The sequence below is a fragment of the Hippoglossus stenolepis genome, chromosome 5, assembly GCF_022539355.2.
Source record: "Hippoglossus stenolepis isolate QCI-W04-F060 chromosome 5, HSTE1.2, whole genome shotgun sequence".
Lineage (NCBI taxonomy): Eukaryota > Metazoa > Chordata > Actinopteri > Pleuronectiformes > Pleuronectidae > Hippoglossus > Hippoglossus stenolepis.
In genome coordinates this window covers 7630786-7650170 of record NC_061487.1, presented here as the reverse complement: position 1 = coordinate 7650170, position 19385 = coordinate 7630786, and the positions used below count along the sequence as shown (strand labels likewise).

Below are 19385 nucleotides of genomic sequence, written 5' to 3'. Positions count from 1 at the left end.
TCTTAAAAAAAGCTGCAAAGAGGACAGTCAAAAATAAACATGCAATGGGAACACAGGGGAATATTAAAATATAAATAGGATATAAATAATATATATAGTGTAAACAGAATATACACAGTGTGAGCAGAATATATACAGTGAAACAGGGTTGCACATTAGCCACTGAATTGCAAAGTTGAAATTAGTTAAAATCTCTGGGAATACTTGATGTAATACTTTACATGTCCTTTTAGAGTCTCTGACATCACCTGTGATGTTGCTGTCTGCTTGTTTACTCCTGTTTGAGTTTGGGGATCAAACGAAAACAGCTTACGAAACTGTAAATTTAGCATCCAAGCAACACAAGCCAACCCCACATCGAAAGCTCACGGAGTGTAATTAAAATTCCTCTGGATTTAAATGCGCTCTCAAGTGCGCATGCTAATGGCCCTTTTGGGAGCTTCTTGGACTAATCGGAGAGACTGAGAAGTGTGTTTCCTTTCATTAATGGGTGAACACGTGATTTCACAGCTCCCAACGTGATTATACTCTTATTAGGGTCAGACATTCATAAAGGCTCATTAGTAATTTTCCCCCATCATGTGTGTGGGTGATATCATTTCAATCTCTTCTGGTGTGTGTGTGCAGTTTCGCTTTGATCCCAGTGACTCAATCCCTTTTAACCGATTTGTAAGCCACTGACAGCTCGCGCCCGAACTTTGCCGCCGATGTCCAAGCAAAAGTCGAACCCCAAAAAAATGACAGAAACGGAGGAGGTCCTCTCTTGGCTGGATTGATGCAGAAACTCATTCAGATGGTTCATATGTAACAGACCTTCAGGGTTCATCACCTGTTTTTGATTTTTTTTTTGACAAATTATAAAACACTCGTTCTGGACAGATAGTTTGCACACGCTGCTGTTCCAGGCACTGAACAAGCAGCATAAGTTGTGGACAGGAGGCTGGAGAAGCATGCTCGCCACCCTCAGTCCCAGAAAGCATGGCTCCACTTAAACACAAGTTATCTGCCATGACACCATCTCCCACTTTCTGAGTCACTGCTGGTGATTGGCCGCTACTGTGTGCTCTCTTTTAAAATAAAACTACTGAAATTAAAGCACCACACTTTTGTGAATATTGGAAGCCCACCTGCGGGGACAGTTTATGTTCAAGTTAATTGAATAATGTGCGAGTACTCAGCGACAGCAGCGTAATTACCAGTTAATAAGCCATCATTGCAAATAGCCGACTGTGTATGTGGCTGTCTTTAGCAGACAAATAGGACTTGGTATTTCGGGCATGCATAATGCAGTTAAGTTTGCATGACTTCTTGTTTCCTTTCTCTGAGTCATTTCAAGGCGTGGCACTGGATGCATCGGATTAGTTCCCATTAGTGCTTTGTTCTGCCTTATTTGTTAGTTCTGCATGAAGTCTGTCTGTGGGCAGTTTTATAACCTCAAATGTCTGCAAAGATTATTTGTCCAAACATGACCTGATATATTCCCTCTGTGAGTTTATGGCTTTCAGTAGCTCAGATAAACTGAACTTTTATGGTGTGATTTGGTTAGAGAACATAAAAGCTTTCACCAGCTCCACAATGGTTGTCATTACTGAAGGGAATCTTCATTAAGTTGCTTCCTAAACCATATTTTCTGGCAGACGGGGCTTGTTCGAAAGTTTCTCCCACAACAAAAAGCATAAATATGGATAAAAATGAAACAACACAACCAAGTTTTCTGGGAGCAAGACAAGTGAGAAGGCTCTCAAATGTGTGACTCATCCATCTGCCTTCATGCTTCAGATGGGCCAGACACATGAAAAAACTCATAGACACACATAAACACATGAGGACCCCCATTTCCTGCTTTCACACAATCCTCCCAGCGAGCCACAGACACGCTCCACTCAATTCACTCGGGCTAAAAAACACAGACGTGAGAAGGCATATGCATATGTGCTGGTGACATGGTAACAGAGGCCGGCTTATGACTACGGGGGTGTCAGTTTGAATCCCCAAAGGAGCGCGGGCTTGAGTCATTCCGTTTCCTCCCTCTAAAAAAATGGTCCAATGAGGCGCCCCTTGAGCAAGACACATCAGTCGCAGTTGACCCTGGTGGCTCCCTGCCATGACTGCACTTAATGGCAGGAGCGTGAAGCTGCGCGTTGCTAAGCGTTGAAACATTCCTGATCTGTGATGTACTCATCACCCTCTAAACCTGCCATATGGAGAGCACATCAGCGTCCACGGTTGTGCTACATGATGAAACGAACTGCTGTGAACATGGAGCCTATAAATCTACACCTAAATCATCACACTACTTAACAGTTGAACGTGAAGTGACAGCAACTAACTGCACAGTTTCACACTCGGTGGTAAACAAACACAAATAGGAGCCTTGACAGAGCTTTGGAAAAGGGACTTACAACACACGCACACATGGTTTTTTTTTAATCACAAACACACAACCCCCCTATGCACAACCAGATCCGCTATGTGTACTATAGCTGATGACATGGAATGTGTTTGCTGTGTTTTACTGCGTTTGTCCTTTAACTGTGCCAAGCTTTGAGGTGGTTTTGGATCGAAAAGAAGAAGTGTCTTTTTTAAACATTTATAAGCTGCGGGGCTCTCCGTTGCACAAGGGAGGGGCCGTCCAACCCAGGCTGTGGAGGAAACCGCCTCCCCTTCCCAAAAAAAAAAAAAGAGGCTAACCAAACAAATGGCACAAAAAGTTATTTTTCAGATGGCTACTGTAAAAGGAGTCTTTGTGTCCTCAAAAAATCTAAGAGCAGAGACGGGAAGGACAAATGGAAAGAAAGAGTCAAAGAGAAGTACGCAGTGTACTCAGTGGGAGGAGGGGATTTTCTGGTGAGCAGCAGAAGATGTATTTTGGGGGGAAAAGAGCTCCTTCATGAGGCTTCTGATCTGCTGTTTCACCAGAAGGCCTTGGCACGGTGTCAGGGCGTTGGTCTGCTTTCCAACAGCGTCACTTTCTGTGCGACAGCAGCTTCATAAGACCTTAATAATGCGTTTTTATTTTTAACTGCTTCAGTTATCTGATGTGGCAGCGCTAAATGCAACCGTCATGGTCAATGAGAAGCTGCAGTTAAAGTGAAGCACACGCAGACTGCGACTGTGGCTTTACCCTGACAGACAGCTCAAAGGAGAAATGAGCTGTACCGTTTGTCAATGGGGAAAAAAACCGTGTACATTGAACACCTCTCTTTTAACTGCAGCGCTGAACAATAGCTAATGGACACTTGTGCTTCTGGCTGCTGCCATGCAACCACAGAAAACCCATTTCAAGCATTTTAGCAACTTATAACAAAATATACACTGTACGTGTGACTTCAAGCCTTTGGTGCTCTGAGCACTTATGCTAAGCACTTATGCTCCCAGAGCGTGTACATACATTGAGGTGTATAGTAATGGAGTCGGCCTAGAAGAAGTCTACTGTGATGAAAAGCCCCTGGTGAACACAATCACTTTACAATACAGTTCACTTAAAAGTGGCACATTTCCTTAAAAAAAGCTTGTGAAGTCAAACTTATCTGAGTCAAGCCAGTAACTGCATCTGTTTATCATATCTCCAGCGTCGTGAGTTTGAAACATGTATGTGGCACAACATGTGTTGACGCTTTTTAAAATTCATAATGCTGGTCCTGTGAATCTCATGCAAATGAGTTCTGGCCTTTTAGTTATGAATCCATTCACAGTTGTTTATTAGAACTTAAATGAGGTTGAGGAATTGAATTTCCCAGGCCAGATGAAGCAGCCCATATATCTCTGACTACTAATGAATGCTATTCCAATATGCACTGATTCTCAATAATCCTGCCAAAGGCATCCGATACCATCCAGCTGGCATTCAGATGTTCTCAATTCAACAAGAATAATGCCCATGGAAATAAACGCTGCTCTGCTAAGTATTGAATGCATCAATGATGCATTTTCACAAACATTGTACGCTGCGTCGCTTCCAAGACAATGTTTTAAAAATAGGTAACACTATATATTTATATACACAATACTCCTGGTGTTGTGTCTGGTTTCTGGAGGATGCTGTGGTTCATAATATGCACTTATAAAGTCAAATGAGGTGACCAGCATTAAGATACATGCAATTTGTCATCATGGTCCACTGATAGTGAAGACATTTTTGATTGTGTCTGGGAAACCTGGACATACATGTTCTGGTACAACTGAATGAGCATTTGCTGCTATACTCGGGATGAACTCTGAAATGTATTCATGAGAAGCAAACATGCAAACACTTCTGGGACATAGGCAAACAGCCTTCATTCATTTGTGAGCAGTATGACTTGATAAGCCTCAGGCTCAGAGACATATCATGCGGTAGCTATTATTATATGAAGTCTGCTTCTCTCTGCCACATTGGGAAAAAATGCATTCCAGTCACAGGGAGTTATCAAAGATGTCTTAGTTACGTGCTTTATTTCATCACTAATGCCATATGACAAAAAAGGAGAATACCTTCATATTTATTTGACATATGCTCTGACAAGTTGGGTTCTTGGCGAGACGGAGGAGAGCTGACACAGAAGGGCGCGGCAGGGTGGAGCTGGGCAGCGCAGGGCCGGTCCTGTTGGATTTGGCAACAAAGCGTCCGGCTCTGCACCACCACAGCATCCTGCTCACACAATGAGTGTTCCACGTCTTTACAGTGATTCACTAAAATCGTACCATGCGCCCATATGAAACTGTGGCAGTCCTGAGGTTCTGTGGTTTTAACGTTATTTATCCATGCTTCACTCAACAATGCCAAGGGGCCCTTTCGATTTCCTAAACAATAGCAGCTCGAGACTTGCGGGGAGGAAGTACATTATATCTGTAACATGGGACACCTGCTCACAGTTACAGCCGCATTCATAAATCCAGCACAACTGACTGTTCCAGTACATGTTATCCAACCCCCCCCCCATCCCCCAACCCCCCTACACAGACACATCTTTTCGGGGCCACGAGGTTTGATTCCAAATGACTTCACTCTGGAGCGATGTGATGCAGGAGTCAGCAGGGAGCTCAGGTGGAGAGCAAAATCAATACTTTATGACCTGCATTTAAAGCAGGCCTGAGGAGGACAGACCGTTTTCCTCTGTGAAGGAATCAAACATACTGCCTTACATGATAGTAACACTTCACGCTTCATGCTTTACGAATAGTGGTCTGATAATCTGAGGAAGATTGGGATTTTCACTTCAGGACAATCCACCCGCTGGTAGTTGGTCATGAAAAGAGGTATTGATGAGCTGGATAATTGAAACTAAAGGTGATTTGACCTGTTGTACACAGATATCGTGCTCTAGACCAAAGTAGCATTGGATGGGTTGACCTCAGCCAATGGATATATTGGCAGGAACATACTGTTATGTTAAAATGTATGTTTTCATTTTGGCATTATCTTTACCTCCACTAAGAAGATTATGTTTTCATGAACTGAGGGATGTGGTATGAATCAGGGAAGAACCCACAAGTTTATATGTGGATCAGATCCAGGATTCTTTTTTCACTTTCTTTAGCATTGTGAGAGGGTGTCTTTCAAATTTTTGTTGATTTCTTAGAGGATAGTTTATGGATCCTGATGAATTTTTTAGGGGAATGATATTTCTGGTTATTTGCAATTTGGTGCAGATCGAAATAAAAACCTGGATATTTTGTAAAACAAGTATTACATTGGAATGACGTTATTTCTTGAAGTATAAACATCAGGAAACACTACAGGGACCGATAACTCTGTCAATGTGCTTATGGCCAGAAGAGTATTGTGTAACAGTAAAATGTATCTGAAAAACACGTGTTTAAGCTGTCTTTTAAAAAAAAAAATTATGTAGATATCAGACAGAGCAGCTAAAGTGGTTTAACCTCTTGCAGACAGCAGAATCCTAACCCTCACTGACACGTCCATGCAGCTAATTCCCTGCATCAGCTCCCAAACTGTATCCACTCAGCCCAACAGATGGGCTCAGGAATGCTGACCTGCATACACAAAGACAGATGTCAGGTAATGGCTGAACATTCCCTGGCAGTAATGTCAATTTCCAAACACCATTTTTTTTATGAGAATGTAGTGGGGATCTTTCAGCGCTGTACTATAGTGTATGTGAGCGTTTTCCCAGTAAAACACCGGGAAGACGTGTTTTGCGAGGTCGGGCAGAATCTGTTCAAAAGGCCTGTCGGTTATGAGAGAGGGTGACGGGCTCTCATTAGGGGAGAAGGGAAGGTCACAACGATGCCAACGTGTCTTTTAGGAGCACAGACTGTAAGTGATTGAAGTCTTAAAGCAGAAGTAGCAGCCTGAAGTGTGACTGTTACAGTTTCAATTATACAGCCAGTAACAAGGATGCTCAGGCCTAATCAACAAACTGCTATTCAGGATCATTCTTGATTATGTGCAATTTCAGCAATTGTTATCATACTGATTAAGATGATGTTCACTTTGATTAAATTACCAACATAATTGCATTCCCTGCTATTTACTTGTCATAGAAACGCACGAGGGAAGCAGACATACTGCACATAGAAACTTGAAGGCAACACGACAGTCTTGTCTGCCTTTCACATCCATGTTCAATTATGTCTGTAAATGAAGTCCATAATTTGGCAAAGCAGTGAACCCAGTTTATTCCACTTTCAGTTGCCAGGAAAATGTTGGTGCTCACAAGTAGCTGCGTGTTGAATGACACTAGGAGCATTTCTGTGCAACGGCAGCTGCTTAGCAGGTTTAGTGTGTTAGACTTTCAAGAAAATACACAATATGACATTACTTCCTCACAGATAAGAAAACATCTTTTTGGGGGAATCTTTGATATTTGGTTGTGTATGAAACTCTATTTCTGTTCCATCAGTTCTCTGAATGCCCCACTCCTCAGCAAACTGATGTCCTATCTGATTTGATAATGTCGGTTGGAAAACATTCATTTTGTTGAGAAAGCTTATTGAGGCTGTAAAAACATCTTCTAGAGGAGAATGTTATATAATTATGGGGTTATTTTTTTATTCTAAGGCTTGGACTACACTGAAAAGATATTTCTATGTTGAATTGCTGACCTCTTTTCCACTCTGCCACTGCGGAGTAGAAGCCTGTCTGTATACAACTTTAGACCCACACTCCTTAAGTGTCTCTTTCGTTATTGTCTTTCGTTATTGTTTTGATTGAGAGATCCCTAGCAGCCGAAGTAAATGCACGTTGAATATAGGGTCATCATTTTCAGCTGTATTCCCTTGTCGATTCTTCTTCAAGCTGAGGGATCTTAAATTCATAGTATCTGGAGTTTTAACTGATGAAAACATTGAGGTCAACTGTTGGTTCACCACCTCGAGCAACTAAAACCTTTTAACTTATTTAGAAATTCTAATAAATGCCTTACACCAGACATGTGGCTCAGTCCGCTGTGACTAAATGGACACTTTGGTTACACAACACATCTTGTTTCTACTGAACTATCTCCTCTTTTCATATATCCACTAAATTAGTTTATGCATTTAATGAACAGAGGGCACAGCGGAACACCAGGAGCTTCCTCATGTTTCTAATGAGTGAATGTGCATTAGAGAGTTGGACAGCCAGAAAATGCAAGTTCAATGTTTCCCCCCTTAGGCTGGCCTTAAGCTAATTGCCATCCAATGGTTGTTGCTATCCCTTATGTGCCGCAAACACTTTCTTAAACTGCAAATTAGCCATAAAACAACTGGAGGTTATTGAGCAAGGATAGGACCTCATTGCTTGTCGACTGGAATACTTAAGCAGGTCATCTGTATCATTGGTTTGGTCTAAAAAGAAATGGAAGCCGTCTTGTTGTAACTCCTTGGTAATTAAACTTCAGACATGACCTCCAGATAATTGGGTGGGGACTTTCTCCAGAGGTTTCTCTTCACACCTGAACAATGCAGCTGAGGATTCTCCACTTGCTTGCTGTGAATCCTGAGGAGGATCACCTGCTCCGTTGGGACATCGGCTCCACGTGAATCTCGGCGGTCTTTATAATAGGGGGGCAGACAGAGACCATCCCCAGAAACTCAGGAGGCTCTCACTCGGACATTTGCATTCAGACAGACAGCCTGTGTGGAGAAAGTCCGGAGGATCTCCGTGAGCTCAATGCCTGTCTGAGGGCAGCCTTACTGTCCTTCCCCCTTCAGTGGACCAAAAGAACAAAATTATAGTGAGAGCCTGGCAATATCACCAAATCTAAACAAACTTGTGTACCCTGTGGTCACTTATGCAATGGAGATTTGTCCTGAAGACAACTACAGGAATGCAATTTTGGCTGTAAAGTCAAGCTCTGGGGTCACACGGTCAATTCCTCTGTTCTGTATCTTCACATTCCCCAGGAGCCTCTTCCCATAGCCAAGTCTGGCACGATACAGTGCATCAGATTGCAAAGTTGGCCACAAGAATACTGGTTGTTCTTGGTGCACACTCATGCCTCCTGTTATCTGCATTTCTTCTGGTTTGGCTGATCCTTTGTTGACTTCAGTGTGTTCAGCTGTTGTTGTCACTTGCTCATAGGTTCTAGTTCTTTCTATCACTTCCTCACAATAGCTTCATCTTCTTCCACATGTTTAGTGTCTCTGTTTGTTCAATCGGGCATGTCATCATTTTAAGCTTCATCTCCCCAAAGTTTAACTAGGTTTATGTTCAATTGCTAACTTTATTTTCGTCTGCAGCTAATTTGACTTTTCCCAATTCCCAACCTGTATCCAAGCCATTTATTCCCAACGCTAATAATGATTAAATGATTATGATCTAAAACTTTACAATTATTTTACTTTGAAAAATCTTCCTGTTACAACTAAAACTATCCAACTCGCTCATCATATGAGCAGATATCTCTGGGCCCTACATGACAAAACAACAGATAACGGAATTTTTATTCCAGATTGAATGGTAATTTACACCCAGATTTGTTCATCACACTGTTGTATGAAACCAAGTTGAACTTCCAACATCTGTTTTGCCATAGCCATGTGAAAGATTCAATTAAACAAGAGGCTTGGTTGTCTGGTTTGGCACAACCAGTGACATGTGCTCTAGCTCGGCTGTGCAGCTGTTCTGTGCTTCACGCAACTATACAGGCGGCCGTACTGTCAGTCAATCCAAACCATGGGACACGTCATTTCCTCTGGTTATTTTAAGCCTTCATAACCAGCGGGATGACGACATTTGCTCTGGCCAGTTAACACTGGGTTCTGTGTGAACCACGGCACATAGAGAATACACGCCCTCACATACACACACACAACCATGAGCGCAGACACATAACCTCCACCCTGGATCCCCCCCCCTCCATCTTTCATCAGCCCCATGTGAAGCAACGCGCTCTTTTGTTGGTTTCTCCCGTCTAGCTATATTTATCTGGAGCATGCTATTCCAGACTGTCATCTGCCAGATCGCAGGCTTGGTGCTATCCCCAGCCCCCACGATTCTGTCTGAACCCAGCCTGTAATGAGGCCGTCTGGCGTCAAATTACTCAGAACACTCCATGGTGGCTCAGCAGTGCTGATGAAGATTTTCAACAGAGCGAGGCTAGTGCAGATCTGCCTTTATGTCAGCATGCTGTGAAAAGTGGCCCTCGTAACTGCAGCATCCCTCTGCAATGTAGTGGAAGACTATGTTGACAAAGCGGGGTGTAAATATTTACATAACTCAAAATCCTTCTCATGGAAAATAAAGAAAGTTTGGTCTCACTCTTGGTTTCATCCATCTGATATCGTTCAGGAGTCAGATGTTTGACAAAATCTCCAAACTTTATTCATGTGCCAAAACTTAGTCCGTAACCAAATGCAGTGAGGATGAATATTCTATTTTGCTCAGGAGATTCACATAAAAGTTCCTCCAGCTGAAGATGAATCCCTTCCGTTGTCTTTAAGCAAAGGTTAAAAAATGTCTCCGAGTCGAGAGCTAATTAGAAGCAGAAAAAACTATTAGTTTGGAGTCTGGTGTCTCATGATTAACCACAGCAGCCTTGTGCTTATGAGTCATACACCCTCTGGGCAGGAGGGAGTCCCCGCACTCACAGTGGATTTCTCTATATTTAAAATAGTGAGTCATATTCCTGTGCGAGCTACTGTCCCGTCGGACCTGTAGAAATAGTAGACACGGGTCTTTAAGGAATAGCGTTATGCAGAATGAAACCTACACATGTGAAATGTAACCGTAACAACTGAATTCTTATTAAAGAATGCTGTTCTTCTTTGTTAGTGTTACAGTGTGGCTTACTGTAAAAAGAAGCTTCTAAAAAAGAGCCGGGGGCCCAGGAGATGAAGGATCGCTGAGAGAACATAAAACACATCTGATAACAAACTGGTCTCTCTATGGGCTGTTTCAACAGCTACCTCAGATCTAACATTCTTCAAACGTTGCCTAATTGTGGCACTCTCGCATTCTTACATTGCAGTTGTTTTGTCTATATTAGGCAAGAGCAGCGGAGGGACAATTTGATTTAAGCCTCCAGCTCTGGCTCAGCAACTAACTGACCAAGTCGACTCCAGATGTTGGAGTGGAAACCTCTGTCTTTTCAGAACATGTCTCAGATGAATCAGCCCCCAACGCTGGAAACATTTCCCATGATTCACGCTGCTTTTCCAGTAGCGTTTTTGCTAACCCACTGGCCACATTGGTCTGATGCCACTGATCGGAGCATGTGAGTAACACGTGACGCAGAGGGTTACACAAAGCCGACATTGTTTCCTAAATCAAATTCAGACATTAATCTATATCATATGATCAGTATCTGAGGATATTTACAGTTGATACCATTCATGATAAACATGAGAGACATTTTGGGGGATGGGAGGTAAATTGTCTGAGTAATTTCACAAACTCCCTCTGGGGTGAAAATACATTTTGCTGTTCCCTTTTCCATTTAATTTATTTTCAATGGATAAGAGACAGAGTGGCAGTGAGGATAGAACTAATTCCTCTTTATTCAACCCAAAAATGATTAAACAGACTATTCTCTGGGAAAAAAAAGAAAAAGGAGGAACCCACAGAGGCCACTCGTATCGAGACATCTGGTCATGCATAATTCCTGCTTATTGAAAACTTTGCTGTTCAGTGATGATGAGATTTTTCTCCGAGTGTTTCCATTGTGTGCACTAAACAGCTCTTATCGAAAACAAACACACAGAGTTCAGTAGCTGGAGTGGAGGAAGAATATGAGTCACTTTTTATTTGTGTTATCATTCTGTAAAGCCCTCTGTAAATAGATTTTGAAAAGTTCTTTATGAAAGATTCGATAATTAATAATAATAATATTATCATTATTATTAGAAGTTTTTCACAGGGTCAAGATGCGCACTTTGATTTTCAATGTTGCACTTCAGGTCTTGGCCACATTATTATCCAGCTTGTAACCTAACGTGCATTACATTATCATCTACAGTACATTAGTACATCTACATGGGAAACATTTTGTCTTATTTAATTTTTGCAGCATGATTGACATTCTGCATTCTTATTTGTATCCATATCCTGTTGTCTGTTGCTGCAATGATCCAATATCCTAGAAAACATCATGAATCAAACTTAATCTGATATTCCACATTTCCAAGAAATCCAGCTTTTGGCCAAGGGCATAAATTTAACAGTACTTTTTCCAGAGCACTGTTTTCTTGTGTCTACTGTTGGATTTTAACTGAAACTGTGTTGTTCTGGCCAATACCTTGGTCCTGGCTATAAAATGTCAACAACTATCAAATGCAAAGTCACATTCATGGTTTCCAGAGAATGAATCCTACTACCTTTGCTATTTACCTTGTAAGTTCAAAATGTTTATTTTGGAATTATTTACCTATATGACCTAATACTTGCATTTCAATCAACCTCGGGGGGGAACTTTTAGCTTGGTGCCAATAAGCAAATGTTCTGATTCTGATTTGGTAAACTATGATGTTAGCATGCTAAAGTAGGTAGGCCTATTGCAAATACTGTGTCTCAGTGCACTGTCACAGATATAGTAGCATGGCTGTAGAAGAGTCTTTTTTGCTAGTAACTCTGATTTATGTCGCATAAAAAAGTGTTTTTAAAATCGTTTCAAAATAGGCTGATGGAGGTTATCATCAGAACCTTCATGATGTCTAAAATGAATCGGGATTTAGGGTCGGGGTCTCACCAAAAACACTTTTCAGTCATTACTTCGAGCCGTCCTCAGAAACACACCCTCCAAGTTTGGAGATAATCGCATGTGTTTGAGAAAATAAAAGGAGTGTCAGACAGAGAGAGAGACATTTCCCAAATTATTGGTAGGGCGGTCAGAGAATACAAAGTAGATCAATGTTCTCTGAGAGAAATGTGGTGAGCATCTGTAACATGTCCATACGTTGCAAAATCTAAATATAAAAAATGTCGTTGAACTTTATTATCGTATTCAGTGCGCCAACATTAAAAAAAACATGAAAAACCCGGGCTGGCCCCAGTCCTGCAGCTGTAAAACTTTTTGATTGCCTTCACCAAGGCCTTTTCAGTTCAGTCCCCTGGAATAAATGTTGGCTGTTTTCCCTCCTTCCCTCATGCAACGCTAACCCCACACGCTGCTGCTGGTGGAGCTAAGACTGTGTCCTTAGAATTGCCTAAAATTGCATGGAGCAAAGGTAATCACAGTTTAACAACAATTTGAAATCCCAAATTGCCACCTACAGACCTGGAATCTGGGTGAAGACCATCCATCAATAAACTGCCGCACCCCCTCCCCTACCATCGGCTTATGTGACTGACATGGAAGGGGTTAGAATAACATGGGAACACACCATGAGATGGCCTTTCACCTTCCACCTAGGGACAGAATCTGGGCCTGTGTTTATGTACAGAAAGACTTTTGTGTACACACCCAGGGCTAAATGAGGTCTGTGTGTGGGCCGTCTGCCTGCTCTGAGCAGATCAGGGCTCCTAAAATATAATCTAAGCCGCCTGCCGCTGACAGCCAGCAACCTCAAAGAGAGCAATGTGGGTAAAGATCATCTGCCGGGGGAGTATAGAGTCCTCAAGGCGAGGGACATGTCTTTTTTTCAGTATACTTGCATCACAATGAGAATAAACTGAGCTGTGATATTTGCTTTTGAAGTCACTGAGTCCTCTGCTTTTAGTGCGACAACAATGCGAGTGACGCACCGAGGAGGAAGGGATAATTTCACTCTTATTTTGAAATGGTTCAGCATTTGGCACATTTGCGGCCGCCGTGACGACAACTCTGACGACAGCATATCACATGTTTCTCACGCTTTAAGGGATCATTCAGATTCATTACAACTCGAGCCCTGTTTTTGTTGCGGTTAACAGACATTATTCCTGTCAGTAATTATAACAGTGGAGTTGCCAAGTTATTAGCTGAGATATTAAAAAGAAGCCAGATGGGAGAAAAGCATGAGCAGTCAGATTATCAGGCTGGCTTTAAAGAAACCTCTAGACTGAGCCTGATGAACAGACTAGGTGGCCTCGGGGGGCAAAAATGCATCAGTGGGCGCCTGTTGATCCCCCATTTCTTCAGTTCTCTGGTGTATGTAATAGTTTGTGGTGAACTAATTGAATTAGTTGATATCCATTATCTAAGCCCAATCGTAACTAAGACAATGAGACTTTAAAGCTAGGGTTGGTAAAGGAAAAGCTAGCTAGGGCAGGCTACACTTTGCCACAGATGCATCCCATCCCCTCCCATCCCGCCCTCTCGTCAAAGCTACACCCTCAAAACACACGAACGTGCACTGACTGACAACTGTCTTCTCTGCGACTCGCTCGCCAACTTCTAGATATCACCTCTTCTTCAGCGATGTAAGTCTCTTCGGGTGAAGGCTCTGGTCATGAGCAGTGACAGAAAGGACAGTGCACCCTGTCCTTTCTGTCCGGCAGGCAGGTCGGTTAGTGACAGACAGGTACACCAACCAATCATTTCATTCAGTCTAAATGAGATGATTGGTCGTGTTTATGACATCACTGGCTTCTTTTATTATCTCTTTCTGATGACTGTATTCATTGATGGCTTTTGGGACGTGAAGAATATTTCAACAAACAAGATAAAACTTTTCAAAGAAACAAATCACCAACCCTTCCTTTAACTTGGGAACCATCTACACATCAGAGCCACGATACATGATAATGCATTTGTCATATTGTGATTTATGGATGCATGCAGTTTTACCAAATCAACAAATTACCAAAGTAGTCACCATATGTGCTTTGGAGCTTAAGAATTCCTGAGAGTCTATGGGGCCTGGGGGCAGCTGCCCATTTGTTCCAAGGTTAGCCAAATTCGTTTATAAGAGAAATGAAACACGAATAATAATATATATATACCCAAACTGTAAGCATCCATCACAGTCTACAGACACCAACTTTGACTTACTAGCCTAAATAAAAAAGTATGGACAAGTACTGTAATTACTGGACTGTCATGCGTCTCTCATCGTTGCAGGTAATATATACAATTCTAGTTGTAGGAGCAAGATGAAGTTAAAGAGAGGAAAGGAGTGGGGTGAGCTAGGTTGCCGTACAGCTAACTTTGGATTCTTGCAATGATGTTTGCCTCGGGCCATAACTCCCCCCCAACCCAAAATAAATAGTTAATAAACCATGACTCACTGAAACTTTCTCTCTGAAAGTGGCAGGATGAAACATCAGGCAGGCAGAAGTGAGGGGGGTTATATCATATTCGGAACATTATCAACATTGGTCGTGTCCCATGCTCAGAGATGTTATGAATGTTTCATTTCCATGCAGCAAGCTCGTTAGCGAGGAGAAATCAAGAAAGTACAAGAATGACTCAGGATGTACAGCACCTATGTTCCATAAGAAATGCCCTTGTTCTGCAGCAGACGTATTTACTTTTGAAATGACCAGTTAAGAGTTAAAAGTAGAATTACAAGTGTGCAATTTTTGCAAATTCTAAAACTCTTCTTAGTATTAACATAAAATGTTTCAATCATGGAACCTGTGCACTGTAATCTGTTATAGGTTATAGCTCATATTTGGGCCAGATGAAGAAAATGGAGAAGATAATAAAGTCGTAATATAGGAATAAAGAGGTAATTACATTTTTAAAAGTCCCATTATTAGATAAACTTGAAATTTATTCAGAAAAAAAATCATGATATGAGAATAAAGTCGTAATTTAATATAATATCAAATTTTGTTTCGTAATTTACGTTATTTGTTTTCTTACAATATTCTGACTTTATTCTCGAAATTGCTGATATTTTTCCCTGGTGCCCAAATGCTCTGTTGTATTATGAGTTTACATTGAAATAATTGAAAAAACAATAACAACATGTAAAAGTCACTCCTATGTCTTACACAGCTGAAGTGACAGTAGTTTGGGACATTCAGTCCTTTCAGTGACATGTGGATTCTGCTCTGCATTATAAACACTCTGATTTCCTTGCATGGATCCACTCCAAATGCTCCATTTCTATTCTCTCCTAACATTGTGTTGTGTTTAAACTGAGAGGTGAGGGGAGGGTCACAAAGTGCGTCTGTGGGACCAGCACAAGCAGCAGAACGCTAATCTCATCAATTTCCCAATGCAAATATTGGATTTATTAATCTCCTGTGCAGACACTTGTAGTCACACCATGCTCTCTTGCCAACTCTCAAGGAACACATGGCAGCCTTGTATACAGACACTTCACAAAGCCCAGGCAAAAATCCATATTTATTTTTGCCTGTTGCCATGGTGACAGTATACTCCAGGGGAGATAGCGGGCTCATGTGCAGTCTCAGGATGCAAATCCCCCCGTTGGATTTTGTAATTGAAAATGCAAACACATTCAGGAGCAAGACATCTGTAAAAGACTGACAAATGTGCACAAACCAGGCAGTGTTTTCTGTAGAGGTTCTTCTCCTATTATATGTTATTTGACCAATTTAAAGACAAACACTCACAAGTGTGATCATTCCATCAATGCTCTGAGAATATTGTCTGTGAAAATGTGATTGGATTATATTATGTACTTTCTGACATTTTGTATTCCTTATATTTAGTATAGTTTTAGTGTATGTTCTTTACATTTTGCTTTGTGTGTTATGTGCCTGATACCTTGTGGCTGTAACTCAGGAATTTACTAGTTTAAGATCAATAAAGTACGTCTGTCAATCTATCCATCCATCCTTCCATTCATTATGTTGTTAGTTTTGTACACAGAGCATTGTTAGTTCTGCCAATAGGGTTCAAACAACTTAGTAGAAAGGTTGATAATGGAGCAAGCAGGAACCCCCCCCAACAGTCGGTGGGGTGTGGCAGTCGATGTGGCTTCCTCAGGAGCAGAGAACCACAACAGATTTGCACGACAACATCAGACTTTGTGTACACCGATCAAAAGACGCAAAGATGGCAAACAAACTCTATTGCCAGGCCAACCGAACAACATGTAAGCACTGGAAAGCAATTTATGGTTTGGAAATGACTGCCCTGCCATTTTGTTCCCCTTTCTTTCCAGTGGTGGTTAAATGGTGACTTTAATAGCCACTAAAGATATACAGAGCAGCAGGGCATTTTAAAAGACTGAGCTGGAACATGTCGCATCCAATTCCAGATCGAGCCACGATAAAATGTTCATCTTTTGATTTGAAAGAAAAAGAGAGCTGTCACATGTCTGCCAAATACAGAAACTGTCTAATTTCAATGTTTAATAAAGGTGTGTCTGTTTTATATACTATGATGCACAGAATCTAAAGGGGTTTGCAGTAGTTACTGACCCTGGGTGGGTGAATGGCTGTTCAATCATGCCAATGATAAATTAAAGGCTGTAACTGCTGTAGCATCCTCGATGCATAAAGGCTCAAATATATTGACTGTGAAAACTCATGAATTTCCGCGTGCAGAGAGAATTACAAAATTGATTTGGTGAGCCACTGCTCTTGCTCACGCTGCATCATAATTGTTCCAGTGGCTGTTATGTGGGCGGATGAAACACGGTGGTGTAAGACTACGGGAAAGTGGTAGATTGCACCGCAGAGGAAAAAGTTATGAGAGCGGGGACAGTTCACCGCGCTGTGTTCGGGATTTGTCTCGCATCATTTTGGCTTTTGTGCATAAAAGTTCCTGGAGGTTGAGGAAAGAAGAAAGAGTGGGTGCAGGCCAACTGTTTCAGCATTTGAGGAAAGATGGCACAGTGCTTCTTTATAGGAAGGGGCCTGACTTCAGGAACACCCAAGTATCTGAACATCAAGTGGCGCATGGCATGTGACATTTGAGGGGATAAACACAGGGAAGAAACCCTGTGTAAGCCTGCTAGGTAGCTGGTGGAGGAGTCCTCTGGCAGCTTGTGGCAGGCATTTTGTAGAGCGGAGGGGGGCCAGAATCTAATCAGTGACTCGGTACATCTGGTCAACATTAGCATGGAGTTCTCCAGGGTCAGTGGGGGAACACTGTTCACACTGAGGCAGCGAGGCTTAATTAGACGAGGAGAAAAGTTTCTTCCCCAGTTTGTTCCTGCCATCATTTTGATTAGGGGAACATTGTGGTCTTAGATATGTGGAAAAAATACATCAGGAGCGTTCACGCAGTCAGCGTCTAAGCATAATGCTAACCATTGTATCCACATCTACATGAAGACGCTGCACTGTTACGCAAAAGGTTTCTGCCAATTGCCATCACATTCAATGTGACCGCGCTCAAACAGCGCTGACTGTTTGCTCAGTGTACGGCTAATTCTTTAGCGGAGGTGTCTCCGTCACGGCAGCCAGTGGGGTTTATCTATAATTGAGCAAACAGAGGGGCAGATGACTCTTTTCATGCTTGTGGTGAAGAGATCACAGTGCATAAGAAGTGACTCCAGCTCTCCAGCTGAGCTTTGATTCTGTGCCACTGAAACAAAGCGATTCTGCTCCGCGTTCAGATGAAGAGACGCTGTCTTTTTTTCCACTTTCACTGCCAATAAGACACTCGTGGAGAGATTTGCCCAGACTTAATTGGAGTGAAATTTGCACTGAGAGTTTGCGGATCTGACAGCTGGCAGAAAACAATGCGCCCAAACAGCTGCTCTAAGTCCAAGGCTGATGCTGCCAACTCTCCATTTATACAAATTTTATGCTGAGGTGACTTGGTTAAGCTGTTTCTGCCTAAGTTGAAGACAACTTCCATCCACATGCCGGATTTGCCTCACCCCAAACACTGAGCGACTCAGCAACTGTACTCACACTCCAGAGGAATAAGTAGGAGAACTGAACCATAATATCACACTGAGAAAGGTACATCTGTAGCTGACTTTACTGGTCCTCTATGGGGCCATTGTACACTTTGGCCTGCCAGCATCCCCCTCCCCATTGCACACACACACACACACACACACATACAGCCTCTCTCACTCCCTCTCCGCCTCTCTCACTTTCATCTCTCCTCTCCGGCTGCACGGGGAGCAGCTCTAGCTGTCACTGTGCACTTCCCTCTGAAAGAGGCATTCATTGCTGCCGGCAGAGGGACCTCAGCTCACCTTCTAACCACAGAGGGCTGCAGCTCGCCACCTCCTGCCTTTTGGCAACCCACTTTCAATGCAAACATTCTCAAGGTAAATGTGCACATTCAATCAGGTACAGACTGAAAGGGAAAGAAAAAAAAACTGCATGAGAGGAGAAACCGACAGATGCTGTCTCAGACCTTGGACCAGGGTAAGACCCTTGGCACATCTTTCCCCTCTTGTATTGAGTTTCAACCTAAAAAAGGAAGGTTTCACTGCTGAGCAATGAGAGCTGGTATGAGAGCTGTGAGAGTTGACAACAAAAAAGACCTAGTCTGAAGTTAAGCCATAAACTTTGTGCTCCAAGTGATATTGTTGCAGGTAAAACTTAAAGTGTGTGGAGTTCATGTTCGAGGCATTAACTCATCAGCTTGTCATTGTTTGACCAATGCATTTGGGAAAGCCTCTCAGGGGACGCTTATCTGATTTCTTGCGGTGCATCTCTGACAGAGGTGAAAACAGTGATTTACAGTTTCACTTACCTCCGTGACCGGGGCTGGGGAGGCAGAGCAGCAGGGTCAGGAAGGCACCGACCGGGAACGAGTGCAGGGCTCTCATATTTTTCGTGCTGAAAGTTTAAGTCCTTGACTCTCACGTTAAAGACACGCCATTCAGAAGTGACTGAATGAGTTTCCAGTTTTGGGACCTGCTACAGGATACTCCTCTGTGTGAAGGGGCAGGGCCGGGGAGGAACCATGAGAGGGACGCCCTCTTTCAAACCCCCCCCCCAACACACACATATTTAACAGCGGACTCAGTCACACAAGTCTGGTATATCATATCCTGCCTCTCCCTGCTGCCCCTGCACTTACACATTCACAAGTTACTAGACCTGTTACTACACACACATGTGCAAAATATCACACACACGCATGCAAACACATGTATGTGCATTTACATATACCAGACGTGCTTCCTGTACTTAAATCACTTCCAGAGAATCT

General features: G+C 42.5%; 1 protein-coding gene across 1 annotated transcript in view; it reads right to left on the bottom strand.

Annotated features, from left to right (window-relative positions):
• Window positions 1-19091, bottom strand: part of cspg4 (chondroitin sulfate proteoglycan 4) — a 69392-nt gene extending 50301 nt beyond the window's left edge. Inside the window, exon 1 of the mRNA XM_035156382.2 lies at window positions 18924-19091. Coding sequence (XP_035012273.1) covers window positions 18924-18999 — 76 coding nt within the window. The 5' untranslated portion in view covers window positions 19000-19091. The remainder of the gene's footprint in view (window positions 1-18923) is intronic.
• Between the last annotated feature and the right edge of the window lie 294 nt (window positions 19092-19385).